We start from the raw sequence: 27,488 nt of genomic DNA on the forward strand, positions 1-27,488 counted from the left end.
AATGCATGAACCAGGCATAAGAGGCAGAACACAGCTGGAAAGAGAATGCCTTTTGACAATCTGTTATAAGTTTGACAATCTTTCACTAAATGTGAGAAATTCTGGAAATCAGGCAAAATGTCATCTCCACTCTTATCTCAGTGCTGCTTTTGCCACAGGTGATACAATAAAACTATACAGACTGGAAAACTGGGTTAGACTTTCCAACAAAACATTAATCTCCAAAACAGAAACTACTTTGTCACACAGCTGGAGCAAATTTCCAGAGGATAAAGTACTTGCTCCAATTTTGACCACCTTTAAAATTAGTCTCTGTAACTTTTTAAAAGACGAATACCACATTCTTCCTATTACAAAGTTGAATTCATAAGTTATATAATGCACCAGGTAGAGGGTAGATGTTGCTGAATGACGGACGTTACTGAGTCACTTTGACTTTAATATTCTTCTCTACTTGTGCCACTGTTATACTACATTTTAGTATTTACCATTATCCCATAATTTAAAGTTTCACTTTGACGCAATGTTGAAAATTCGTAGGTTCTCCATTGCGTTCAACTACATTTTAAGATCTTGGACTATAATCCACCCTGCTCTTCTGATTTCATCTTTTAAAATTCTTTAAAAATGTCACTTATTTAATGTAATTTATTCATTGTATAAAAGCACTTGAAAGTGAGTTTGTGTATGAAATTTGCCATAAGTATAATTTGGTTTGTTGTCCGTTTCAGGTTTGGCTGGCTCCTGCCTCCCACGGTTCAACACCATGCCCTTCCTGTACTGCAATCCTGGAGACATTTGTTACTATGCCAGCAGAAATGATAAGTCCTACTGGTTGTCAACAACTGCTCCTCTTCCTATGATGCCCGTAGAAGAGGGAGAGATCAAACCGTATATCAGCCGCTGCTCAGTATGCGAAGCTCCATCAGTTGCCATCGCAGTCCACAGCCAAGACATCACCATCCCACAGTGTCCTGTGGGCTGGCGCAGCCTGTGGATCGGCTACTCCTATCTCATGGTGAGTTCTGGTCTTCCTTCCAGACAAATGTGTTGAAATGAAAAGATCAAGGTTCTACATTCAAGATTTTAAGCATCTTTATCATTGTCAATTGATATACTTGATACAACTACCATAACAAAAGTGACAATAGCCGATAAGATTTATAGGCACCGTCTCATACTAATTATAGTGTTGGTGCTAATGTGTCTTATAATTAAATGACAAAGGTCAGTTTACTAATCATGGATACTACTACTCAGCTTGTGAAAACAGTTGAATAATGTATTCTGTGGCTTTGGAAGAGCTCTGGGAAATTTGAATAAATTATATAACGGAAAGCCTGCGTTACAAACTGGGAATGTGGAGGCTGAGAGATGTGGATGCTTACCATACAGAGAGGGTCAAGTTGCAGTGTGGGAAGTGTAGGATCCAGCGTTTTTTAAGCCTGACCCATACCAGTGACTAAAAGTCATGATATCTCTGCCTCTGCTGCTATGATTTTGACCACATTTTTTTCAGTCAGTTATTTCCTAGTCCAACTTTATGGAAGTACAATACTAACTTGTTGGAGATCCATTTAGGCTTACATTTCTCATAACATCTCTCATTGCCTCTTGTAACAAGGCCACCACTTTTCCCCCTACCGTCCATCATTCTGCAAGGTTTTGTTTTCTATTTTTCATTTATTTGGGCCACAATATCTGCCATGGCAAGCAAACTCTGAAAGCTTTGTTCTGGATGAACATTATCCTACTTACTATTTTGTGCGGGTCACAAATACATACCTTCATTTTGAAAATGGCTAAATTATATCTTGAAACAGCTAGTCACTGTAGTTTTTAGCAAACGTTTCTCAAACAGGAGTAAATCGTGTATTTGTTGGGAACTATTGTCATCTGCAGATTTGGTGTGCTAGTGAGTGTTTATGGCAGCAGGAGGATGTATGATTCAAAGTTAACTACAGTACTCATTTTCATTGTAAGGAACATGTCACACAGTGTAACAGTGTGACACAGAGTTTGTGACTGATGTGATTTTAATGTTTTTGGACAACAGAACTCTATGCCACAGAGGAATAAGCGGTGTCAGGCTTTGGCTACAGAGACAATACTTGTTAGTAGACCAATTCATTGTTGGTTTTGGTCTTTTAGACCAAATACTTAAGTGTACCCATCTCACCTTTGTCTCCACAGCATACAGCGGCAGGAAATGAAGGCGGAGGTCAGTCCTTGTCATCGCCTGGCTCCTGCCTGGAGGACTTCCGCACAACACCATTCATTGAGTGTAACGGGGCCAAAGGCACATGCCACTACTTTGCTAACAAGCACAGCTTCTGGCTTACCTCCGTAGACCAGTCGTTCCACACTGAGCCGGCATCAGAGACGCTCAAAGCAGGCCAGCTCCTGTCACGCATCAGCCGCTGCCAGGTCTGCATGAAGAACTTGTGAAAGACTCTACGGTAACGCTGACAGAAAGAAGTTGCTCCATTGACAGTGGTCTAATGTTGTCTCTCTGTCCATGTACTAAACTAAACAAAGGGGGATCTGAAATGCTGATTTAGACTAATGTAAATGGGAAACTTTCTCCCTGAGCCACAGAGCTCAGATATGCATTGACTTTCTTGAGCTTTGAGTGTATATGTCCCACTGTAGATAAAACGGGAGAAGCCCCATAATGAAGTCAACAGCATTATGGGAAAGCAGGTATTTTGTGTTAAATGTGGATTGGTGCTTACTGTTTAACTTATTACCTCAGCTACTATGACGCAATGTTAACGATCAGAGACCGTACACTACAGCTGAACCAAAGATGCCCATGTGTATGCACTGCTTCAGTCTATCTAGATGTTTTTATTGTTTAGGGTACACAGCCCACCATAAAGCCGCCAACACTGCTTCTCAGCCAACTGAAGAATGTGTCATTAGAGGTCTTGACCAAGTGCTGGTTCATACTATTGACAGTATTATCCTGCTTTTATTCTCTATGCTCTTACAAAACCTATTTTTATAATATCAAAGTCTTTTCAATCTGTTTTATGCATTTATCAACCATTGCAAAACTGTCTAACTCTTTATTTTTCATACACCATATGTTCACACAATGCACTGATTCTCTTTGTATTTATATCAGCTGAATGAACTTGACCCCCTTCCCTAAGAGTTTAAATATATATATATATATCTTATCTAATACTACTCATGTCACACTCATTTTCCTTTGCAAACCTACTAACTATTGAACTGCCCCAAACTGCCAACAGGACAGAATGTAAACAGCTTGGCTCAAAGGTCTGACTGACTGTAGCAAATCCTAGCTGTGGTCACTATCTGAGTCTGGGTTAGATTAGAGCATTTTACACAATTTAGAAAGTAGGTCAAATGTTCTGTACTAGAAACACTTGTCTGGAAATAAACAGTTTGATTAAACCGGAAATATACTGACATTTCTTTTAATTGTAATGTAATTTTCATAACATGATCATTTCATTGGATTGTAAAGATTAAATGTTGTTTGTTATACTTCTGACTGTCATTTTACTCACAAGTTTATCTAAATCTGACAGACCGGACGGACTGCAAAATAAAAAATCTTTATTATGACTGCATATTTAAAAATGCAGCAAGGATATTTACTCTTTACACTCATTGAAAAGTTCCAAATGTGTTAATAAAATCTAAACAACGCTAATAACAGAGCATAAAACAAAACAATAGAAGTGTGATTTGTGGAAACTTTAAAATACACCTATAATAAACACAGTGCAATGTGCCAACCATCTAACAATTAGTGCTGTTAAATTTGTGACATCATCATTCCAAAACATTAACAAATACAGTAGCAGTGATTGACTTCTTATGTGTGTTTGCCCACAGACACATCTTTGGGGTAGTTTCAGTTGTTGGGGTGGAAGGTTTCAAAGCATCGAGTGATAACGCAGCACGCACTTCCTTACATAGAAATACTTAAAATGTCAGTGGACACTATGAACGCTAGTTGCTTTTTCTGACTGTCTTCATAGAATAAAGAATGTGTGTGTTCCCAGGAGGTCATTAATACTATTGGGTCTCAGTCAAGGCAAATGTAGTACCATCACAGTATGTATTTGGTGTGCAGACCAACCTGTTGATTGTCCTTTGGTAAAAACAAGTCTCTGCTGGTTGCAGCCTCTCCACCTTTCTCTGGCAGATCCTAGCAGCAGGCAGATCTGGCCCGCTTGTTGCTAGCCCCCCTGCACTCCTCCAGGTCCACTGTAGGAGACTCTTGGTTCTCATTTCTCTTCCTCAGGATGGAAGGCAGCATCAGATCAAACAATGTCTCAAACAGAGTGTCCACATTGTAGCCTGTCTTGGCACTCGTCTCGAAGCACATCTTCTCTGCAGGCAGGCTGCTCTTTTCCTCCAGGCCCTTGTAGCGCAGTATTCTTCCATAAAGAGCCTCTGCATCCTCGGGGGCAACCTGTTTGTTTAGCATCATCCCTGAGAGGGATGCAGGGGAGGCTGGGGGTGTGGGGCAAGCAGACAGCACCTGTGGTTCTGTTCTCTCCTCCTCACACTCAGTTCGGTCCTCAGACGCCACATCTGGGGACAGCTGGGCTTTAGGGTCTGTGAGATCAGCCTTGTTGCCCACTACAGCGTAAATGCAGTCATGGTTAGCAGTATCAGTCAGGGACAGGAAGCGCTCCTCCAGCTCAGCTAGGCTCTGCCAGTTGGTGACGTCATAAGTGAGGATGACAGCGGCTGCACCTCGACAGTACATTGAGCCCAACCCGTGGAACTGTTCGCGACCTGAGGAGACAGAGCCAAGGTCAACAGTGTCTGAGCCCATAAACAGAGTTAAAGCAGCCATACTGTATGAAGAGCGCTGCAGAAGGACACAGCACAGAGAGAAGTTGTGCAAGACAGTCAGCAGTTTGAAAACAGAAACAACCTTTGTTGTTGAAATATGCAGGATTCTTGAAAGGGCACATTGTGTGTGAATACCTTGCCTCTGGGGGCATCTCTTGGAATAATATTTAGTTGCCAGTTTATTCAGTACACCTAACTATTATTATTATTAATTATTTTCTCCATTAACTGATGCAGATTTGTAGGCATCTTCAAATTCCTTGTTTTATCCAACCAACAAAACCCAAAGATATTGAGTTCAATATATTTATGTGAAAGAAAAACAGCAAATGCTCACATTTGAGGATCTGGAACCAGAGAATGTTTTGCTTTTTTTGCTTGAAATGTAACTGGAACGATCATTGATTATCGGTTTCTGATTAATTTTCTGTCGATCTAATTGATTAATCGACAAATTGTTTCAACTATGATGCTAACCAAAAGTACACTCAGTGGCCAGTTTATTAGGCACACCTAGTTAAAACTAATGCAGTCTAATACAATAGTCCAGCAATAAATCCTCCCTTCAAGAAGGTTATAATGTTCAGTTTTTGGTAAAACTGTTTTTGGAGCCTGCTGTAATATTTTGTCCACTCCAGACTTATTAAAAACATCTCTCAATATAACAAAATATATTTCCACAGTTATACAAACTACATCCTCCAAAATGACCATACAGTTAAATAAACACCTCTCTAAAACAGTTTCAACAAAAACTGATTTCATTGTCGATTAATCTACTGATTATTTTCTCGTTTACCTGTTTTGTCTATAAAATGTTGGAAAAATTGTGAAATTTGTGTCGTTTTGTTTAGTCCAAAACCCAAAGATATTATGTTTACAATCATATAAGACAAAGAAAAGCAGCGAATCCACACATTTGAGAATCTGGAACCAGAGAATGTTTGGCATCTTTGCTGGAAGTATAACTGGAACGATTAATAGATTATCAAATTACTTTTCTGCCAATCACTTGATTAATCGACTGATTGTCTCAGCTATAATGCTATTCAGTTGTGTTTTCATTACATTAATTCATCATAAAAACCTTCTGGAAACCTTTTTTTTTTTTTACATACTATTGGCTGAAGTGACAAAAAAAAGAAAAACCCCAAACTGAGTCCTCCTTCTGGAAAATACTATTGTATGTAACTTTGGAAAAGACAGGTTAAAGCATGGGGAGTCTTCCTGTCATAGCCCTGACATGTGACTATTAAGAGGAACAGGGTAGGCAGCTTCAACGCCTACAGAGGGGGCTTTGACACTAAACTGTCCAACTGGAAAGGGCATTATCAGTGAGAAAATAAGCAGAAGACAGCGTTTTTTCAAAGCGCTGAGCCAAACATCCGACACATTTTAGGACAACCCTTACAACTGCCACTCTTCCAAATTTGTATTGTCTATGCTGATACATCTGCAACAACAGCCTTGTAATGACTCAGCGCTGATCCGGCATTTCTCTACCACAGTGACTAAATAAAACTAATGCAACGGTCTCCAGTCAGAGGTCATGGAGTTAGGGAACACAGACAGGAAATGGCTCACTGGTGACATGTCCACCCTTTCCTTATCTCGTTGGCTTACCAAGGCTTCTTTTGTCAAGTGTGTATTTACTGTAATTCATGTTTACACAATACTGGAATGCAGTTATAAGCTTATTCGTCAGCAGTAACTAGATGAATCACCAAATTATTCCTGTCAATATTTGCCAATATAAATAGCCAAATTAGTTTATTTAAGAGAAAGTGAATTTTAATTAATTTTGTGATCCTTGAGGTTAATTAAAGGGGCAGAATTTTCTAGAAAAGCAGGAGTTTTTGTATGTGTGTGTGTGTGTGTATTCAATATTACAGTGAAATAACAGATCGATTCTGTGTATAACAAATCTACCATTCAAATTAACAGTATTCTCTATTCTGTACTACTGAGGCGAAATTTGTCAGGGCAACATGGAACACGGCTAAATAAATGACAAATAATCAAATTCTTTCTTCACCACTGACGGTTACATGCTCACTACTAGAATCTGTACTTTTAATTCAAGTAAGAGTCCTGTACTTCATTTACTACAACAAAGGTGTTACCAGGTACAGAGCATAAAGACTGCTCATTGTGTACCAAATAATAGTCTCATGTTGTGCTGAAACAATTAGTCAATAATCAAATTAATTAGCCAACAGAAAATTCAACCTAAACCAATTGTGAAAATTTACCATTTTAGTCCCATTATACACTGAAAAACAATACCCAACATTTGCTGGTTACAGCTTCACATAAAAGAAGCTTTCCGTCTCTGTTTCGTATCGTAATTATTTAAAGTCCACTGGGTTTTTGGCTGTTGGTCAAACTAAGTAAGCAACTTCTACATATTAAACGATTAACAAAGTAATTAAAAACAATTCTTCTGTTAATAGCATTCATTTACAGCACATGTACACGCCTACTCATAACTGATACGACTTTTTAGAAAGACTCTGCAGTGTAATTTTAGAGGCTTGTCCATCTTTTGTCAATTCTTTAGCAGCGGTTGTTATTTCTGAAGCCTCTATCTCAGGCAGCTGTTTAAAAAATAGGCTAAAAGTACTCTGTATGTGTGAGCATTACTGCAGAAATACACAGATGACAATGGCTTTGATTAGGTCAATTTAATCCGATATTGTGCAATATAGCACAAGACAAAGCACACAGTGATTTTATAACATCTGTGTTGTTCAGCAAGCAGGAAACACAGAGTGAAGTGACATATTATATGTAGCACAATATATATTTTTAATAAAACAGTATAAACATCACTGCACAATAACATACATGGCCTTAAAGGAAGCAGGTGTTTGCATGGAGGGTGGTTTTCTGTTAGCACACTACAAATCCATTTTTTAATAGTTCAGGGGTCAATCTGGTGTTTGCTTACTTTACAGGGGCTTCAAATGCATCTTAGCATATAATAACCAACTAAAACTGGAACAAACAATGGCTTTCATTATTAACAAATCTATCATTCTTTCCAATTAGAGAATTTATATTTTGTTCTACATAACATCAAAATTTGTCTCAAATGACCAAAGCCAAAAGGGATGTCTTTATTTTCTCACACCAGCTGCCAGAAACTAAATGATTCAGTTTATAATGATATGAAACTTAAACTGATGAGTTTTACTTGATAAAGCAGATTATCAAAAAAGGAACTGACTATCAGTCAGCTGTTTGACTTAGTGACTAACAAGCTTTTTATTCTATATTTTAAGAATAGTCTCTTTTTAAACCCTCTTTCTTCAGGGTTACATTTCTTAAAATTTACTCGACATGCTTGATATATATATATATATATCTGTATATTGTTTTATCTTTTATATTATTCCCACCAGTCCGTTTAACTGTTAACTGTAACTAACTGTATATTTATTTAAAAACAAATGAGTAATGAAATCAAGCAGCTTAAAGGAGCTGGTATTATTTTAAAAAGGTGTGTGACTGTGGACAGATTTAGAGATTTATGCATTTTGAAGTTGTTATACCAGTTGTTTGTGTTGGATTATCAGGTTGTTTTTATCCTGTTTTTACATGAAACGTTTTAATTGTGCTGGGCTTTATAGGACCTGTTATTGTTATTCGTTTCTTCACTGGAACTGAAAACTTTGATCTGTCAGTTTTGCATGTGAGAATAACACATAACTAACTAAGTGCTCCCTGTACAGAGTGAGCGGTCACATGCCAGTGATTGCCTCAGGTGGTGGGATCACGCGTTATCAGGTAAACACAAGTTAATATACGGGAGGAATGAGACTTGATAAGGCTTCAAAACACACACTGAGAAAAGAGATAACAAGAAGGAGGTATTACCAGCAGTGTCCCATATGGAGATATTGTAAGGTCCCCACTGTTTGAGGAAAAACGCCCCTCCAACGGTGCTGATGGTGTCTTTGAACTTCCTTTCTGTGTACCTGTGGAGCAGCGACGTCTTCCCCACGTTCATGTCTCCCAGGAGAACAACCTTGACGTCGGGCTTCTTCATCTTCGACATCTCGGGCATGATGCTGGGTCGAGTCCCTCTACAGGGGAGCTTTTTTTTTTTCCTCTCTTTCTGAAAAAAACACGGTCTAGCTCGTAAAATTAAATTCAGGCTGCTGGCGAATTCCTCTGACAAACGCCATTTTATGAACTAAAGTGAATTTGTAAGGACGTGACTATCCAGCGTTGGCTCATTCTCAATCTGTTCTTTGAATCTGAACTTCAAAAAGTAACTGAGGTGAAACAGGAAGTAGGTCAGGAGATACGGATTTATAGTGGGCCTTTTTTACCCTGAGCTGTGCCTTCAGGTTCATCTATTGGCAGGCTGTGTATTACCGAACCACTACAGCTTCTACCATGTTTTCGTTTTTCATTATTACAAAACAAAAAAAAAGGGGGGTGGACAATTTAAGATAAAGAAATGAGCATATAATGCAGAGAAAAAAATAAAAGCAACAGGAGAGGAACATTTGCATGAACCCCTAGCAAACATCCCTGTAACCCTTGGAGAGCCTTCCCAGACCCACACATTGTTTGCTGGTAGTCCACTTGCATAATGTCAATATGATAATGATCCAGTACAATTATCAAATTAATAAGATCCAGTTTTCGTATTATTGAAAATGACTGTGTCAAGATTAGAGGAACATTTCAACTGTAGAGGACAACCAGTTTTGATAGCTATCTTTCCAAAATGCGTGTGTATGTAGGCTACACACTGAAAGAAAAGATGTCATATCGTTTCTACCACACAACAGAAAATACGAGGATCCCTCTCAAACTTTTTTTTTTGCAAAATGCACTGAAATATATAGAGTCCTCAACAAATTTCAAATGGTTATGTTTACGCTTTTAGTCTGTTGTGCCATGGTTGGTATTTGGGTCTACTGAGTTTGTACACAGCAAGTGTTTATTTATGTATTTTTTTTAACCTACGAGTCTAAACTTAGGGCAAAATTTATGCGCAATTGTTGCGCCCGATTTGCCATACTGGATCGCCCGTTGGGCGGGTGGTGTTTTTTTTTTTTTAAACATCTGTTTATTGATTTTAAACTGCGATAGGATATAGATAAACAGCAGAACAAACAACAAACGTACAGGAAAAAAACAACAACGAAAGAAAAAAAACATTGGCGGTAACACAAAAGAGGAAAAGTTACACATAATTTACCACTTAAGTTATAAGAAAGTGACATATGACACAGTTAACCCAGAGATCCTCTATAACCTTCTCTGGTTAACCTATAAAACCATTAACCACTCACTCTCATTTCTCAGTCAGACTAACGACAGGTTGGCAGAAGTTTCCCTCTGTCAAACAGAGTGAATCTAATTTTCTCTAGATGTAATGCATTTCCTAATTCCTTCAGCCACATATCAATAATAATAATCATAATAAAACTTTATTTATAGAGCACTTATCAAAACAAAGTACAAAGTGCTTCACAACAAGAGAAATAAAATACTACAGTGAATGATGAAATATAAAGAAATAAAATACATAAAAAACATCAAACTTTGGGAACTCAGATTTCCAGAATTGTAGCAGGAGTTTTCTGGCGAGCAGTGTGGCTAGAGATGGCCTGAGCTTCATATCTGTCCCTCACTGACTCTACCTGGCTCAACCCCAAATAGTTAAAGGTTCAGGGGGAAACTCCATATTGAAATCCTTGGCAAAAAAAAATAAAAAATCAAATAAATGACCACAAACAGGTTTTAGCCTGTGACATTGTAAGAATTGGTGAGACAGAGGGATGAAGTATCTTTGTAATCTAGTGGGAGAGAAGTGCAATCTGTGCACAACTCTGAGTTGTATCAAAGTATGCCGAGCCTTTATTGAACTATTGTAAATATTTTCGATACAGGTTTTCCACACTTCGTCTGTAATTTCAGTACCCACTTCTTTCTGACAGTCTTCCCTAAATTATTTAAACGATGGACAATTAAAATTTTGTAGAGTTGTAAAAATGAGACACAGCGCCTATCTGTGGTTTAATAGTCAGGAGACTATTCAAAGCATGATGAGGTTTCTGCTCGTACAGTGGGACATGAGCCCTTAAAAAGTGTCACAGTTGTATAAAAATGGAAGAAAGTGAAGTCGGGAGCTGAAATGCAGCTTCTGAAAAGAGAAATGACACCCTTCTCCCTCCAGGCCTGGTCTAAACGCATGATTGGAGCATATCGGAGTGTCCAGGTACATTTTATGGGCTTTAATATTGTTAATACCCAACCCAACACCTGAAACCAAACATTTAAGGAGTTTTGGATTATGGGGTTATTCCCGTATCCTTTTTTAGCCTTTGCTGGGAGACATGATCGCTTGCAAGTAAGGTGCTGCAATCTGTAGCCATGCAAGCATTTCTTGCAGGTTACTGCCAGGAGGGCACCCACGCCAGAAAGAGAAAATATTTAAATGGACCTACCAGACCAAATAAAAGACGAAACAATAGAGTCAGGCTTATTGAAGTAAGATTGAGGGATGCTGACTGGACTTGATTGAAAAATGTATAAAACGCTGCCATTTTTATGGCATTGATGCGTCCCACCAATGGCGGACTGTTTGAAGGGCAGGGGCGAAAAAAATAAAAAGGGCACCAGCTGTATGCCGTGCGGTACATGGCGCTGTATTGCGTATTCTCCACTGGAAGGGCACCCATTAGTGCAGTGGATCATGTTTTTCTCCACTGGAAGGGCACCTTAGAGGGCACTTCATCACTTTACCTACAATACAATGACATCATCAGCGTAGGCCAAGATCTTATGTGAAGTAACCCCATGTGTTATCAGTATCCCAGGACTTAAGCGTATATGTGAAGCCAGGGGTTCTAGGCTAAAGCAAAGATACATGGTGAAATAGGATCGCCCTGCAGTGTACCTCTATATAGTCAAAAGGGATTTTGGTTTGAAACAACAGAAGCTGTAGGCTCAATAAACCCTCATCCAATTAATGAATGAATTGCTAAAACCAAATTTAGCTAAGAGGGACAGCATAAAAGGCATTTCAATTTGGTCAAAAGCCTTTTTGGCATCAAGGGACTGTACATAATATTGAAAAGACTGCATGCTGAAATATATACAAGTCGATTGGAAATAAACCCAGTCTGATCCGGATGTTTTAGTAATTTTGTTTCAACTGGAAAGAGAAAGACGGGTCTAAATGAGGAGACAAGAGTGGAGTCACAGTCTTTTTTCAGTATTAGAGAAATTTTGCCACGATATAATGAACTTGGTAAAGAGCCAACCTCTCAGGTATGATTAACATAGTAATGATAAGGGGAGGCAGCAATGAGCTATATGCTTTTTATAACAGGGCTTTGTTGAATACTCAATTCTGATTGGTCAATTATGGCATTCTAGTTGCTATGGACGCATTTCTGATCAAAGTCTCCAGTCCAATCATATCAATCTGCAGAACGTTTTACAATCATTTTTAAGTCAATTAAATCAATATTTGGTGTCAAATTATAGATAGCTTTAGTAAGTATCTGTGTAATAATCCCTTACATACATTTCTACCCTGAACCCATCTGGCCTTGTCATTTGGAAACTGCTGAATTGCTGCCTTGACCTCATCTAATGTAAAATCTTTTTTTACACTCAAGCTTGACCATGACACACACAGATTCTTCTACTGAAAAAAAATAAACTTGATGGAGAGGAATTGGGTTTCTTGACAAAGTGAGTTCCTCAGACTGTGGAAATAATTCGTCCAGGCAAGCCAAACAGGCTTTCCATTTGAGAGGCCATTATCAAAATGAAGCACATAACTCAAGCAAAGCAAATGATTTTACAATAAGTTTGAATTATATGTGTTACAATTTATTCTGCATTGTATAATTAAATGTTATTGTACAGGATTTTGTGTATTAAGTATGATTGTATATTTTTGTTATCAAATGTTGTTACTGTGTTAAAACAAAGAAATATAGTTAGCAACAAGTCATGTTTATGATTTAAGGTTGGAACATATCTGCATTTAGAAATATACAGGCCTGACATGTACACCTAGTATGTGCAGATTCACATAGGTGTTTGCCAGCACATGTGAACATATTAAAGGTAGTGTATGCTCTCTTGTGTCACAGACACAAATACAAATACTCAGATGAGAACAGAATATTCTGTTTACTGACAGGACTTTATAGATTAACTGAGGAGCATTATGATCACTCTTGCAAACACAATGCATACCATAGGTGCAAAATGTATTCTCATCTCTTCAATTCCCCCAGGGGGCAGTATCACATTTACCAAACTAATGTGCAGGAGGTAAAGAAGAAACATAGCAACAGGTTCAAACTCAGAAATAAAAGAAAGATATAAAATAAAATACATGAAAAAAATTCTAAGGAACTGTCCATGCGCTTACATTATTATTATTATCATTATTTACTTTTGTATGTGTTTGTCTTGGATCCATGTAATCCCAGATTAGGTCTTTAACTTGTATTAGTCAGTACAGTAATAGCTATGCCTTTTTATTTTAGGATTTTTTGTGTGATTATTCTTATTATGGTGATTAAATACATATTGGGGGCACATCAGTGGCCTCATGTTCCAACCAGCATCTAGCGGCCATCAGAAGAAGTGCAGCTTTAAGGTACTTCCGCTTTAGCTGCTCAGCTGTGATGGCTGCTCCTTGATTGTTGACAGCTTTCAACCTAGTGGGATTTAGGAGTGTCCGAGGAGCCTTTGAAGGCATCATAAGCTTTTTCTTCCTGTACTGCTGCACTTGGGCGCCTCATGATCAGGACCATCTGTGTACAGTTGTCAGCGTGGAAACGCAGTTCCAGTTTAGGTAAGAAGAAGAAGAACTGTGTACAACAAGGGGGGCTTCCACTCGTGGGGACGCTTCATGTGTCGGTGGCAGCAGTAAAGACTGAATGACAACATGCCGCAACACATTCACATGCTCGCCTTTTGCTTTATCACACTTGCGCTGTCGATTGTCGGCACACTGGTCTGTTTGAACGAGAAAGGTAAATGGGGGAAGTATTATGAAACTGTATTTAATTGAAACGCCCTGGTAGCTGTAACGTTATCTAATACTATACGCCGTTTCGACTCTAAAGCTTGTTGGTGCCTTTCACATGTTGGTCGAGGAGTTGACGGTTGGCCGTGTACTCGGGGTCTCTAGGACCCCGCGGACACCTAGCATGGGCGGAGGAGCAGGCGTAGAAACGTGAAGTTACTCCCAGAGGACTGATCAGAGGTCAGTTTTGAAATCTCCCCAATGAAGGTTAAGGTTGTAAAAAGGGCTCGGGGCACCGATCCCCAGTCAGTTGATTTGAAAGTACTACGCTACGTCGCTAACGGCGTGAAAGGATAAACATAGACGGCTAGGCTTTAGCTAGCATACAAATAGTTGATCTTTACAAGCTACTGTAATGGTTCCCAAGTTGAAAACTATTATTACTACCCCCACAAATCCTTCTAAACTACCTAAATGGCCAGTTGGCGTTGTTGACGTTGTTTTGGATAGCTGTGCCCCGTGGCTTTGATGCAGCTAAGAGCAAAGACCAGACGTCCATCATAATCCGCAGTGTCAACATCTCCATTCAACTGCTTGTGGTGGAGGTTACTGTGTAAGCAAGCCTTACAGGACCCGCTATGCAAGCAAACACAACGCGGGGCTTTTTGTGGTCGGACGTAGAAACGAGGACCTTGTTGAACATCTGGGGGGAGCAGGACATCCAGGTGGCGCTGGATGGAAACTTCCGAAACAGCTTCGTGTACCGCGACGTCTCCCGGAGGCTGGGGGCGATGGGGTTTGAAAGGACGCCGGAACAATGCAGGGTGCGGATCAAAAGCCTCAAGAGGCAGTACTTGTTAGCAAAGGAAGGTAATCTGCGGAACAACGGCCAGTATCACAAGATCTGTAAGTTTTACGACACCATGGAGATGATTTTGAGCAACCGGCCCGCTCTTGACCCCCAGGAGTTAATAGACAGCGGGGCGGGAGGAGAAGAGGCCGTGGACGGCCTGGAGGAGGATGGAGAGGATGCTCAGGATGCATACTCTGAGAGCACAGGGGAGTGTCCTTATCCTGCAGAGACTGAAGTGAAGTTGGAATACCCAACTGTTCCCATCCCTATTCCAGTTAAAGTGACAGTGGGCAATAACAGTAAGTGCTCCCTCCTTGTCCACATTCATTGGTTCTGTGTTAAATGGATGTTTTATAATTTCTAAAACCACGATTATTTGATTGTATATGCTCAAAGATGCATCACATAATGTCTCACGCCTCTCTACTCCAGGCACCTCAGTAAGACCACACAACAGCAGCCAGTCGGCCAGTAAGTTGTCAGCCAGAACACCTAAACGGTCCAGAAAGCGGCGTGCTAACTTCCCCATGGAGAAACTAATGGAGCAGTTTCTGGAGCAGAGCGCCCAGGCTGAGGACAACTTCTACCGGATGGAGGAGAAGCGCTTGCAGGCGGAAGATCGTCGCAGAGAAGCCGAACACGGCAGGGAGCTGCACATGCTTCAGATGCTCGGCCAGATGTTCTCCTGCATCTCCTCCACCAGACCCGGCTCTGCAGCCGCTCCCTCCAAAACGGCTCCTCCCACCCGCGCTCCTGTGCTCTCCAGTGCCTCCCCGTCATGCACACGTGGCCAGTCCAGTCATCTCAGACGCCCCTCACCCCAGACAGACTGTTTCACCCAGCAAAGTCAACTGTTGAACCCAGATCCCCAGGCATTAGGTATCAGTTTCGGTGTCACGTGTGCAGCCTCGAGGTGGATTTGTGTGAAGAGAAAACAGAAATTAAAGGCGTATCAGCTGTAATGTGAAGGTTCAGTGAGGGAGCCGTTACTCCATTACGCTGTTTTTCTTTAGTTTGTTTGTTAAATATCTTTATTCGCAGTACATTATTATCTCTGTTTTAGTTGTGCATTTGTTCTGTGGAAGGTAAAAATGTAGATTAGACAATGACTCGGGCCAGAAAAGTATTCCACACTTTAAAACGGTCACTTTGTTTATTTCCTCAGTGTTTGAACGCTACTACAGTTTGGGGTCTACATCACACAGAGGCATGGATGATGACATCCTCTCACTGGTAAAGAGCATAGTCCCTCCACTGACATCCAAAAAGCATAAGGGACAAGATGGACGTATTGGGATCATCGGAGGATGCCAAGAGTATGTCACACAAAGACCAACTCGCCCTCAATATCAACACCATTCTCCAAACAATTTTTAATCACTGTTTAATTTGTTGCTCTTTAGAACATTTGCCTTAATTCTTTTCATCTCCACCCCCTAAAGTTATACTGGAGCTCCATACTTTGCTGCCATCTCAGCATTGAAAGTGGTAAGCAATAATTCTGATCATGCTTCTGACAGATTTATCATTAATGTTACCCGGTCTGAATCTTTTTTTTTTTTTAGTTAAAGTCCAGTTCTGGTGCAGTGACTGGTGCCTTTTTCTTGTGTCCAGGGGGCTGACTTGTCTCATGTGTTCTGCACCAAAGATGCTGCAACCGTAATCAAATCATACAGCCCTGAGCTCATAGTTCATCCTGTTCTGTAAGTACGGATCCACCTGGACCAATTATTATCTGAATGTCATTTTGACAGGATAACCATAAGTTTTGATGAGTGGAGAATTTGTTTATGGCATAAAGCCTATAAGCTCTTTGTTTTCTTTAGGTAAGCAAGCAAAGATATCAAATTTCGCTGTAGGTAAAAGGGAAGCTTCCACTTTGAATTTCTGTCATGCTCTCTCAAGGTTTTGAAGGTGGGTCCTGGGGTCAGAATCAACAAAGTACCTTCAGTGAAAAATCAGTATGATTGTAGGGTCCTGGATCAGTGCACTTACTGCACTTGAAGTTGACAAAAAGCCAGAATCAGTTAGGGTAATTAAGTTAATTATGTTGATGCTAGTCGGACTCACAGGAACTAGGCTGTGGGTATAAGCCTGCCATCGGCCGACTATTCCTTTCTGCGATCTGCGTGTTACAGTTTTGCAAGGGCGCCATCGCTGCATCCTGGGCTCAGCACCGCCAAGTACGACTGTGATCGGTTTAAAGAAACAAGACGTGCGTTTTTTCCCCCTATACCAGAATGATAATGGTTTCAGCCAGACCTTTTAAAACGAAGTGTGGAGATACGTCTGGCTATGCGAAACTATGTTGATGCTAGCTTCATAGCTAAGTAAGTTCATAGTAACGTCTTCAGCTGTGGATTTTAACACCACCCACAACCACAAGTTCGGGTCAATGTCTCCAGACATGTACTCTCATCAGAAAGTGACAGAATAGGCCTTTTCCACAGCAGACATTTGGCTTGCCATAGCAGGAAAAGCACAGGTGAAAAAGAGTTTAGTTAACAATGGCTCAGTTCCATCAAGTGTCCCAGTAAGCCATGCCAGTGAACCAGCATAATACCAGGACCCTGGATCTAGCTCACCTAAATGGAATGCAGTTGTTATTAATGATGATGATATGCCAAAATGTCTGCTAACTAAATGCATGTTAACTGACATTTCTGAACCTAACAACAACTACAGTCAGTTACCAGTTCATTAGGTACGCCAAGCTGCAACTAACGTATGACCTTCTTGAGAGGTGTTAAATCAACTGTATAGACAGGGTTAGGGTTAGGGTTAGGAAGATACAGTTTATGGTGCTGTTGAATTATATTGCAATATACGGAGGTGTTTCTATTATTTTGTCCACACCACTTATATCAATGTTATATCAATAACAGAAACACCTCTCTGTATCCTCAAATGTTCATAGAGTTGAATCAACGCCTCTCTAAACAACAAACTACACTATAACCTTCATTAAGGGAAGATTTATTGCACGACAGTTGTAATAGACTGCATTAGTTTTAGCTAGGTGTACCTAATAAACTGGCAACTGTATATTTGCTTATAGGCTTCATAGAAACATGCCAAAATTGTTCAGTTTAAGAGTAGTGGAGTGCAAATACCATATCCCACCAACAATAACCCAGACAAGGTCTCTCCCAGATTTTGGCAAATATGCAAATAGTGTACATGGGACATAGAGTTAATTTGAGCTACAGAGGCATTTACACATCCTTCCGTTCAACTACTGGTCTTCACCTTGTGTGTGTGTGTGTGTGAGAGAGAGAGAGAGTGTGTGTAAATTTCATAAGAGTTTTTATCAATGAAAAGCAAATAGCTTTTGGAAATAAGAGCATAAACAGGATAGGATTTGTCATAATTTGTGCATTTGAACACGTCTAACACGTGTGTGTCCTTATTTGTGTTTTGTGTGTGTGTGTATCAAGGGACAGTCCTAATGCAGTGGAAGAGATAGAAAAATGGCTCCCAAGACTGCATGGTCTTGTGGTGGGACCAGGTCTAGGGAGAGAAGACTTGTTACTGAAAACAACCAAGGTACGTGGAATATATTCACTCTCCCTCGCACTCAAAACAGTCTCTTAGGCAAGCTGCTTGTGCATAACCACAAAACTGAACTAAAGTCACATTTTTAACAGTTGTTAGACAGAATACAGTGATGAATTTAAGCTGCACAACACAACTCTTCATGTTTGTGGCTTCCTGTGACTAACAATAACGGTGAAAATTTGAATTTAATTTTCCAGAAAACATGGCTTATAGACTTGTGAGAACGTCAAAGAAATGAGAGAAAGATCTCATACTGTTGATTCCAAATTTCGCTGAAAGAAGCACATGTACACTGCTGCTTAGGTGACCCTTTGAACTGTAATCCATCAGTCCCTTGTGGTTAAAGAATTGTATACACCTGAAACTAGAATATCTTTCGGGTAAATAGGGCAATTCTACTGTGGAGTTGAGTAGACTGATGAAACAGGTATATAATATGTGTACATAAAGATTTTGTTGAGTGCAGCCTAAAGAGAGCATTACAGTGTGTGTGTTGGACCAGCATCACTTAAGTATTTTTTGGATGACATTTAATTTTACATTATCTCTGGATAACACTTTTTCTCTCTCTTTTAGGAGGTGATAGAGAAGTCTAAAGCAAGAGATATCCCTATAGTCATTGATGCAGTAAGTCTCAAGCTCCAGCTGTTGGATGGGATTTTATTTGCAAAGCCATACACAATCACTGAGTGTGTGTGTGTGTGTGTGTGTGTGTGTGTGTGTGCGTGTGCGTGCGTGCGTGCGTGTCACTTGTTTGTTTTCAACAGGATGGATTATGGCTAGTTACCCAGCAGCCATCTGTTATTCAAGGGTACCAGAAGGGCATCCTTACACCTAACTTCATGGAGTTCACCCGACTGTATGAGGCACTGGTGGGTCTCTCTGCAGACTTGAGTCAGAATCAGAAATACTTTATTGATCCCCGAGGGGAAACTCTTTTGTTACAGCTGCTCACTATCACGTCAGTGCACACAGGGATAGAAGTTCTAAGCAAATCAAATACACTATAATACAGGCAGGATAAATTAAGTACAAAGTGGACATAAGTATAAAATTAAAATAAGTGTAAAGTACAAAGTGGATTTACTGGTTGATGTTGAATACAATGTAATAATATAAGTAGTCACCAGTTGATGGCATATAACACATAATGCTGTGTGTGTGTGTGTGTGTGTGTGTGTGTGTGTGTGTGTGTTTTTCGTCTTGTCTGTGTGTTGCTGTCTCAGCACCATGAGCCCATGGACAGCAGTGATCATCAACGCAGTGTCATGCAGCTCAGTGTAGCCATGGGCAACCTCACTCTGGTGCTAAAAGGAGAACAGGATCTCATTACAGACGGCAGTAAAGGTTATTATCAAGCCCATGTACTCTATTAAAAACAATATTTATGAGACAAACTTTCCCAGTCGATCTTTCACCTTTTCCATTTGTGTAAATCACTACTCAGATGGTGTAGTCCCTCATTCGTCCAGGAGTGTTCTATCGTAGAAAAGGTTTCAGTCGTAGTCATCTGGACACTGTTTTCAGACGTTTTCAGACGTTTGGCTCGAGCCGAAATGTCTTGATTCTGAAAACAGTGTCCAGATGACTACGACTGAAACCTTTTCTACGACACTACTCAGATGTGAATTCTGAGAAACTTTTAAGCTCTTTTTCTTTCATGACTGATCTCAATTTGTGACTTCTTGTTTTCAGTGATCTCCTGCAGTATTGAGGGCAGTGGGAGAAGATGTGGCGGACAGGGAGATCTTCTATCTGGATCTATGGGAGTTTTGGCACACTGGGCCCATGCTGCCTCTGCAGCTGGAATGATCAGAGGGTAAAGACATTTTTGGCTGTTTGTGCATTGTGTTTTAATAGTAGTAAATATCACCTTTTTATACCACTTTATATTATATTACATTCAGTAAGTGTTAAGATAGATTTTTAAAACATACAGCAGCCAGTGGTTTCCATTCACTTCAGCATGTTACAAAAATCTAATACTGTGTGTATGTGTATATACATATGTGTGTTTCCTAATCATTTTTGTCCTCTTCCAGTGTGAATCCATCGGTGGTTGCAGCATTAGGGGCCTGCTCTCTTACAAGACAGTGCAACAGTCAAGCATTCCAGCGACATGGCAGGTCCACCACCACATCGGACATGATCCAGGAGATTGGCTCAGCCTTCAGAAAGTTATTTGAAAGCTGAAAACGGCCAACTGAAATCAAAATGGTTGTTTAAAAAGCTATACATACATACTCAATTTTGCATTCTTACGAAACTGTTAATATAGCCTGTGGGTGGGCTAGTGGAAAATGTTCTCATCAAGCTGAATTTTAATGAAGGTTAGAGAGGTGTGAACTATCTTTTTAAAGACTGCTCTCAAAATCTGGTGCAAAGAATATACACTGACTTGTTGCTTGAGGTGTATTAAATGAACCCTATAAGAAAACCAACAAGCATGGTCTTCCATCTTTCAAGTGGTATTATGAATGCGTTCACCAAACACGTTGAGGTAGCTAAATTTTTCACAGCCCACCAAAGAGACTGAGATGGTAAGATTAATGGTGCCACAGTAAACCTGTTTGAATTTTGAAATAAATAAGATTTTATGTGAGTGACTTTTTGAACAAGTTCTTGAAAGTTCGTCATGGCAACGTGCTTTTGTTGACTTGTTGACATGGAAACATGCCACGGTCATGTTTGATACCAACACAGTTAAAAAACTCCCCAGAGAAAGATACTGTTCGTGTTTAAGCAGTGGACTTTCTGGTGTCGGTCGAGTATCGCGGAGTGATCATATAAACTGCAATGTTAAAATATGGACGAGCCTGAAATTAATTCTGAAAGACAATGTGACATATATATATTATTCGATTAATCCATTCAACCTGTATCTGTTGTTGCTATAGCTGCTTCGTAATGCAGTACATGCGCACCGCTGAAAATATTTGTTCAGGCACTTTAGCTAACAGCTAACAGCTAACAGTAGCCGCTAGTAGTAGGACCTACACTGCTACAGCGGTCCACTCCATACACGACGTAGCGTTAGCAATAAGAGCAGCATCACGGAGTGCTACACGTTTGCTCCAGGAAAAAAAAAACAACAACATCCACACAGGTACGTTTCCCTGTAAGCCGCTTTGCTACAAACGAGATAAGTTTAGAAAAGTTTTGCTGTGTGTTTGTTTTTGCAGGGATGAATGTCGTGGCTCGTTTATAACGGTATGCGTTAAAAGCTAACAGAAGCTAATTTGGCTAACAGTTAACGTTACGTTGAAGCAAACGTGTGAGAAATGAGACTGCTTGAAGTGTCAAAATGATTGCGTATAATGTTTGTAATGGTGTGATTTGTCTGTGTAACGTTAGCTAATTGATTAAAGTGTTCTGTGATTGTTTACGTTGTGGGTGAATGAAGTGGTTGTTAACGTTTCTCACAGCGTTGGTTACGTTAATCTTTGTGTTTGACGCACTAGGATATCGTTTGCTTAAACCTTCAGCGTTGTCAACCAGCGATTAAAGCTAGTTTACGTCACTGATAAAATCATATTTCGTATTGTGTATCGCTTAGAGTAAGACAATCTCAAACTTGCAAAGAGGAGAAAGTTGCTTACTTGACGTGAACGTAAACTCGCCAGCAGTGTAGGTTAGTTAGCGTTAATTATCATGACTAACCTTACACGCTGCAACTGTTGATAATATTCAAGCTTAACAGTGAACTTGTTTGTGGTTGATTTCACATTAATATGTCGGTTCATCAGTCACCCACATCCCTAGTAACGTTCCCTAGCGTTAACGCTAGTTCACCGGGAAATCTAGGTTAGCTAAGCTAGCTAACGTTGACATTAATGTTACTGTTTAGCTTTGTTGTCTTCTCCGTTGGTGCGTAGAAGACCTTAAAGGACACCCTGACGTGCACGCAATAACACCTTCAAGTACGTTGTTATCCATCTGAAGTCACCTGGCACTTATTTAAACTTGGAACAACTCAGCTCGAGAAGAATATAACTTAGTTCACCAACTAGTTAGCTCTCTGTTGGCAGATTAATAGTACACGTAGCTATTTTCAGGATGGCTGATTCCAGATCTGTTGGCCCTCCCCCTTTCACATATTGACCATTATAATTTATATTTCCGGACTGATTTCAGCTCATTTATACTGAAAAACAACATATAGTGCACAACGATATACATATCAGAAGTCTGATGCAAGTAAGTTAATAGTTGCAAAGTAAACACAGATTTTTGCAAACTTGAGCATCAAATGCTACAAGAGCAGTATATGCTATAGTTGCCGTTTAAATCCGCCCACTGCACGAGGTGACGCTTCTGTCTGATATCGGGCTAGTAACTTATGGCTTTACAGCAACAATGCACATTTTAATAATCATTTGTTGGTGCAGGTGTCGGGAGTGTCCTGGGATACAGACGGATCCGCAATGTTGAACCCGACCAATGGCGACCCAAGCCACGTTGTTGTGAATTATGTTGAGGAGTATTTGGACCTGGTGGAATCACTGCCTTTTGATTTGCAGAGGAGTGTGTCCCTCATGAAGGAAATTGATGCCAGGTATCAAGGTAAAGAAGCTAGACAGTGCGGGACACTGATGTGCAAGACACAAATCTCTTTCAAATCTTACATTAATCAAAACTAAATACTAAAGAGGTTACAAAAATCATGTTGCAACAGGCATAACATAGCTAATTAAACATTTTACTTTACAGATCCCTTAGTTGAAAATGTCAAACAGAAATGGTATGTAGTAGTTATTTCTTAGGATGTTTCCTTGAAAGTACTATGTAATTCGGTACTTATTATAGGGAAAATGCTGGCAGTGTTTATTTGGTACACTTGGCACATTTTGCAAAGGAATTTAAGACAAGTCAACAGGCAGGGTCATCAATATAATCTTTGTCTTCCTGTGTGATTGTGCATTACAGGTGAGGCTACAATTCAGCCAATGTGGAGAGTAAACATACATTTATACATGAATGATTTGTCAACAGCAGCTTCTAAAGTCTAAACAACTGCATTCCTGTAGCTTCTTAATTATTTCTGGGGTTTTTTTTCTTACTAAACCAAGTAAATAAGCAGGTACTTACCAAGCATACCAACTGAACACTTAACAAATTATATAGTACATTGTAGACATGTAGCTATAATATACAATTACACACTAAATTGTAGCTGCATGCCTGAACCCACTAGCTCTTAACCTCGCTCACTAGGTCAAGCCTAACAGCTTCTACTTTGCTCTCTCAGCAGTCTCATTATCATCCCCCAAAGTAGTCAGTCTCACCTCCTGTGTTAACCGCATGCTTGTTTAACATACAGGATGCACCTTTCATGTTCATTGACAGCAGACTAAACTAACAGATTTGTCATTCCTTTGTGCAGTTTGTTATTCACCAAAGCCTCAGGAAACACCCATCACGCCACATAATTAACAGTCAAGAAATTGATCTATTATGACAAGTAATTAGCTGAAAGTTTGACACTTCCTTTGTGTATACCTTTGAGAATATGTAGAATTTCAATATTCTTTTTCCCACATCAACACCCCCTCCCCAATTTCTTCTTTGGCAGATGTTTTGAAGGAGCTTGATGATGCTTATGAACGGTATCGCCGGGAATCCGACTCACTTCAGAGGCGAAAGCTTCAGTTATCCATTCAGAGGGCGCTGATTCGCAGTCAAGAGCTTGGAGATGAGAAGATCCAGATTGCTGGTCAAATGGTACATAAAGAACACCCTGCTTAATTTACGCTGAGTAAATAAAAGGGAAAAAAAAGTTTTATAGGCCTGCTACAAGGCCTTTTTGTATTACGGTGTATTAGGTTTTCCATTTTGCACACATTTGAATTTTACTGAAATCAGTACCAGGAAAAACTTTGACCATTTGCAGGACTCCAGCAGTAAACACTGAATCGTCTTATTATAGTTACACACTAGAGGGTGACCAGAAACATAACACCATGTTTAACCTTCCCCTTCAACATATGTTTGGTATGTTAAAGTTGGAAGTGGATACGCATCCTATATAATGTATGTGTACAATGGATATTTTGGGTAATAATTTTAATATAAACATTCACCTTTTAACTGCTAGAGAAGCGGTTAAATCATTGTAAAGCTGTTTCCAGTTGTGTTGCTGCACCTATGGTTATCAGCAAAATGTAAAATGTTACAACACAATTGGATAAACAAGAAGCATGACTTAAATTTTTCTTGTCAGTCTGTTAAGTTAAGCAAATGAAGAATGTGCATACAAAATCAAAAATATTTCTTATTCAAGTTTATTTCCTGCAGAGATTAACTTTGTATCACATACAAAAACATATGATTTATCCAAGGAAGGCCAGATTACCACTTGGTCCTAACTCTTAATTCTAGTTTTAATTTTGCGAGCGTCCAAATGACAGCAGGCAGAGCTTTACAGTAAAATGTGAACTTTCTTTGTTTCAGGTGGAGATGGTTGAGAACCGAACACGACAAATAGACTGGCATTCTGAATTTCTCCTTTCCTCTCAGGAAGTCCCAGAGAGCCACATTCCCACGGCAACATCCATGACAACCACTGTAGCATCTATGATGTCATCATCATCCGCCACCATCACTCCAGGCAAAACTAGCCACCATGACAGGAAGCGTGATGAGGTCACCCCAGGCTCAGGTGGTGGAGACAAGGCTGGAGGGAAACGCTCAAGACGTCAGAAAAATGGAGAAACGCGGGAAAGTTACGGGGGTCTGGATCACGCTGAGGAAGTGGGAGTGGGGGCATCCCGGGAAAAGAGGGCCAAAACATCTTCAAAGAAGAAGAAAAGGTCAAAAGGAAAGTCTGAGAGAGAAGTGTCACCCCCAGACCTGCCCATTGATCCAGATGAGCCAACATACTGCTTGTGTGAGCAGGTGTCCTACGGCGAGATGATTGGCTGTGATAATGATGAATGTCCCATTGAGTGGTTTCATTTCTCCTGTGTTGGGCTCCATCATAAGCCCAAGGGCAAGTGGTACTGCCCCAAGTGTAGGGGTGAGAATGAGAAGACCATGGACAAGGCCTTAGAGAGGGCCAAGAAGGAGAGGGCATACAACAGGTAGCTTGCTCTGTCTGGCCCAATGAACACTATTGCGTAAAAAAATTTAATTTTATTTCTCGTCTTTTTCCATTTTCTGTCAACACTGTTTAAAGAAGTAAAGAATTGATGAGAGGGATCTTGTAAATAGTTATTTTTGTAACTGCTGCATAGCTGAGAAACAAGATTGCTTCCTCCTGGTTGGGATCATTTGTAAAGAATGGACATAGTACAGTACAACCTGTATGTCACCAGCTGTCCTGCACTTACATCCACTTTGTTTTCATCATGCATGCAACACCACCTACACCATCACATATGCTCAACTAACAAATAAAACGTTTCTAAACAAAGAATTTGATGTTGTTTATAACATCATTAAGGGTGAAGTGAAAAATCCCCAGAATCTGATAAAGGTGATTTATAAAGCAGTGTCCTGTCTGAAGGAAACTACGGTTGTGTCCACAATCACTCGAGCACTGGTCCCTATATAATAGACACTGTAGTTTACACTATAATGAGCAGTAAGCTGAGATTTCGGACACTTGTGGGGCATCATTTTGCTTCATCGCATGACTTGTCACACTGTGGGATTGTTAGCAGAAAGTAGTGTACACATGCCATGGGCACTACTTTTTAAAAGCGGCTATAATTTGATATTTTTCTAACGATGTATCAAAAGACAATGTGAAAATAACTTTACTGTTTTGTTTAACTCTCACAGCTACATTTTTGGTCACAGCGGGCAAAAAAACCCACTATACACCTGCTGAGCACCAGGCAGAGGGACAGACACACTTATTGGTGAACATATTGGAGCATTTAGCAGCTACAGAGCCAGATATTTCCCTCAGGAGTTGGTGGAGACCACAAACAGAGCTAGAGTTATCAGGTTGCCAGAAACGTGACTCCAAATGAATGAACAAACGACTGCAACTGTACCTCTGTTGGACCTGTAAATAAGCAACTGCTTGCTAACAAGCAACTTAAAAAGGTGATATGTCAATGTTGAGTTCACAACCTGCTTCTGCTGCCCCCAAGTGAGGGAAAAAGTTATTGCAGGTTTAACGGTTAGGTTCATGTATACTGAAAGGGTTATTGGTGGCTGTAACTGTTGCCCCTGTCAGTACTGGCTGAGAAGAGATCCACCTCTAAAGCGATTTCAATGTCTGAGGTCGGGGACAAAATCCAAAGTCCATGTTTTGACTTCTAAAGCTCAGCAAAAGCTAATATGAGGCTCCAGCAGTCTTACCTTACGCAGTTAAAGTAATTACCTTCCAAAGTCTTTTTAGTATGAAAGTTTGTGTTTCAGTGGACAATGTTAATTAGTCGAGCCACAGCAGAGGGATAATAACAAAGGAGGAAATTTCGTACTAAAAAGACTAACTTCTCTTGATTTTTCTAGCTCAAACTGCTGCAGTCTCATATTTGCTTTTGCTGAATTTCAGAAGGCATTTATACACAGAATTGTAGATTTTGTTGCCCATCACGTTACATTGAAATTGCTTTAATTGGGATTTCTTGGTGGCCAGTACGGACAACAGGAACAATTACAGTGAAGAGAAGTCATATAGTGTATACATTTCAATCAGAATTCAAATAAAATGGCGTAAATACATGCACTATATAGTCAATAAAATTTCAGACAGCTTACATTTGCCCACAGTATTTAATACATTTGTAATGACTTCTAAACAAGCCATGAAAGAATCAGAGCGGAAAGTTTTGCCTATAACTTGTGTTGAATTGTGTTGCTGACCATAGATTTCACATTATAAAACCCTAACTGTGGCATTTCTGGTCCGTTTAATATTAATACTGTGGCAATATGAGTGAAAACACCTGCAGATCTTTCCCTTAAAGAATATCATGTATGATAACTGGCTTTAACAAGAGGTCACCTACCCCCATGTTGACATGACATAGCAGGGATATACCTCCATTAAATATTTTATATAGTGGATATATATTAACATTTGTATACAAAACAAAAAATGGTTTACCTCATGGGCAGTGCCTCAGGTTCATTTGTGGGTCTTCAATCTCCTAAAAACTGAGATGCAGCATCAGTATTAACTCCTGTCAAGGCAAGAAAAGTAATTTTAGGTCAAACAGTACAGAATTTGCAGTTACAATAAAAAGCTTCACACAAGGA

At 39.9% G+C, this 27,488-nt stretch overlaps 4 protein-coding genes across 10 annotated transcripts in view; 3 read left to right on the forward strand and 1 right to left on the reverse strand.

The window, feature by feature from the left end:
* Positions 1 to 3,519, forward strand: part of col4a2 (collagen, type IV, alpha 2) — a 69,877-nt gene extending 66,358 nt beyond the window's left edge. For all 4 annotated transcript variants that reach the window (XM_044216567.1, XM_044216568.1, XM_044216569.1 and 1 more), the window contains 2 exons: positions 732 to 1,018; positions 2,194 to 3,519. In XM_044216567.1, coding sequence (XP_044072502.1) covers positions 732 to 1,018; positions 2,194 to 2,448 — 542 coding nt within the window. In that variant the 3' untranslated portion in view covers positions 2,449 to 3,519. The remainder of the gene's footprint in view (positions 1 to 731; positions 1,019 to 2,193) is intronic.
* Positions 3,520 to 3,574: 55 nt separating this feature from the next.
* rab20 (RAB20, member RAS oncogene family) lies at positions 3,575 to 9,148 on the reverse strand. The gene is made up of 2 exons (XM_044216572.1): positions 8,725 to 9,148; positions 3,575 to 4,785 (listed from the first exon to the last, which is right to left on the reverse strand). Exons 1-2 carry the CDS (start codon positions 8,912 to 8,914, stop codon positions 4,190 to 4,192), a joined length of 786 nt encoding a protein of 261 aa, XP_044072507.1. The 5' UTR covers positions 8,915 to 9,148; the 3' UTR covers positions 3,575 to 4,189.
* A 4,339-nt stretch (positions 9,149 to 13,487) lies between these two features.
* Positions 13,488 to 20,881, forward strand: naxd (NAD(P)HX dehydratase). 3 transcript variants are annotated; one of them, XM_044216573.1, is made up of 11 exons: positions 13,626 to 15,016; positions 15,150 to 15,596; positions 15,883 to 16,033; positions 16,160 to 16,205; positions 16,332 to 16,420; positions 18,155 to 18,263; positions 18,852 to 18,902; positions 19,043 to 19,147; positions 19,502 to 19,622; positions 19,971 to 20,094; positions 20,318 to 20,881. In XM_044216573.1, the coding sequence occupies exons 1-11, from the start codon at positions 14,503 to 14,505 to the stop codon at positions 20,466 to 20,468; spliced, it is 1,908 nt and encodes a 635-aa protein (XP_044072508.1). In that variant the 5' UTR covers positions 13,626 to 14,502; the 3' UTR covers positions 20,469 to 20,881. The 3 variants fall into 3 exon arrangements, with proteins under 3 accessions (XP_044072510.1, XP_044072508.1, XP_044072509.1); XM_044216575.1 differs by lacking the exon at positions 15,150 to 15,596 and having other exon boundaries at positions 13,488 to 13,690; XM_044216574.1 differs by lacking the exon at positions 15,150 to 15,596 and having other exon boundaries at positions 13,701 to 13,871.
* Positions 20,882 to 21,001: 120 nt separating this feature from the next.
* ing1 (inhibitor of growth family, member 1) lies at positions 21,002 to 25,689 on the forward strand. 2 transcript variants are annotated; one of them, XM_044216578.1, is made up of 4 exons: positions 21,002 to 21,381; positions 22,664 to 22,838; positions 23,848 to 23,996; positions 24,726 to 25,689. In XM_044216578.1, exons 2-4 carry the CDS (start codon positions 22,700 to 22,702, stop codon positions 25,356 to 25,358), a joined length of 921 nt encoding a protein of 306 aa, XP_044072513.1. In that variant the 5' UTR covers positions 21,002 to 21,381; positions 22,664 to 22,699; the 3' UTR covers positions 25,359 to 25,689. The 2 variants fall into 2 exon arrangements, with proteins under 2 accessions (XP_044072513.1, XP_044072514.1); XM_044216579.1 differs by having other exon boundaries at positions 24,792 to 25,689.
* The last annotated feature ends 1,799 nt before the right edge of the window (positions 25,690 to 27,488 follow it).

Source organism: Siniperca chuatsi, linkage group LG12, assembly GCF_020085105.1.
Source record: "Siniperca chuatsi isolate FFG_IHB_CAS linkage group LG12, ASM2008510v1, whole genome shotgun sequence".
Classification (NCBI taxonomy): domain Eukaryota; kingdom Metazoa; phylum Chordata; class Actinopteri; order Centrarchiformes; family Sinipercidae; genus Siniperca; species Siniperca chuatsi.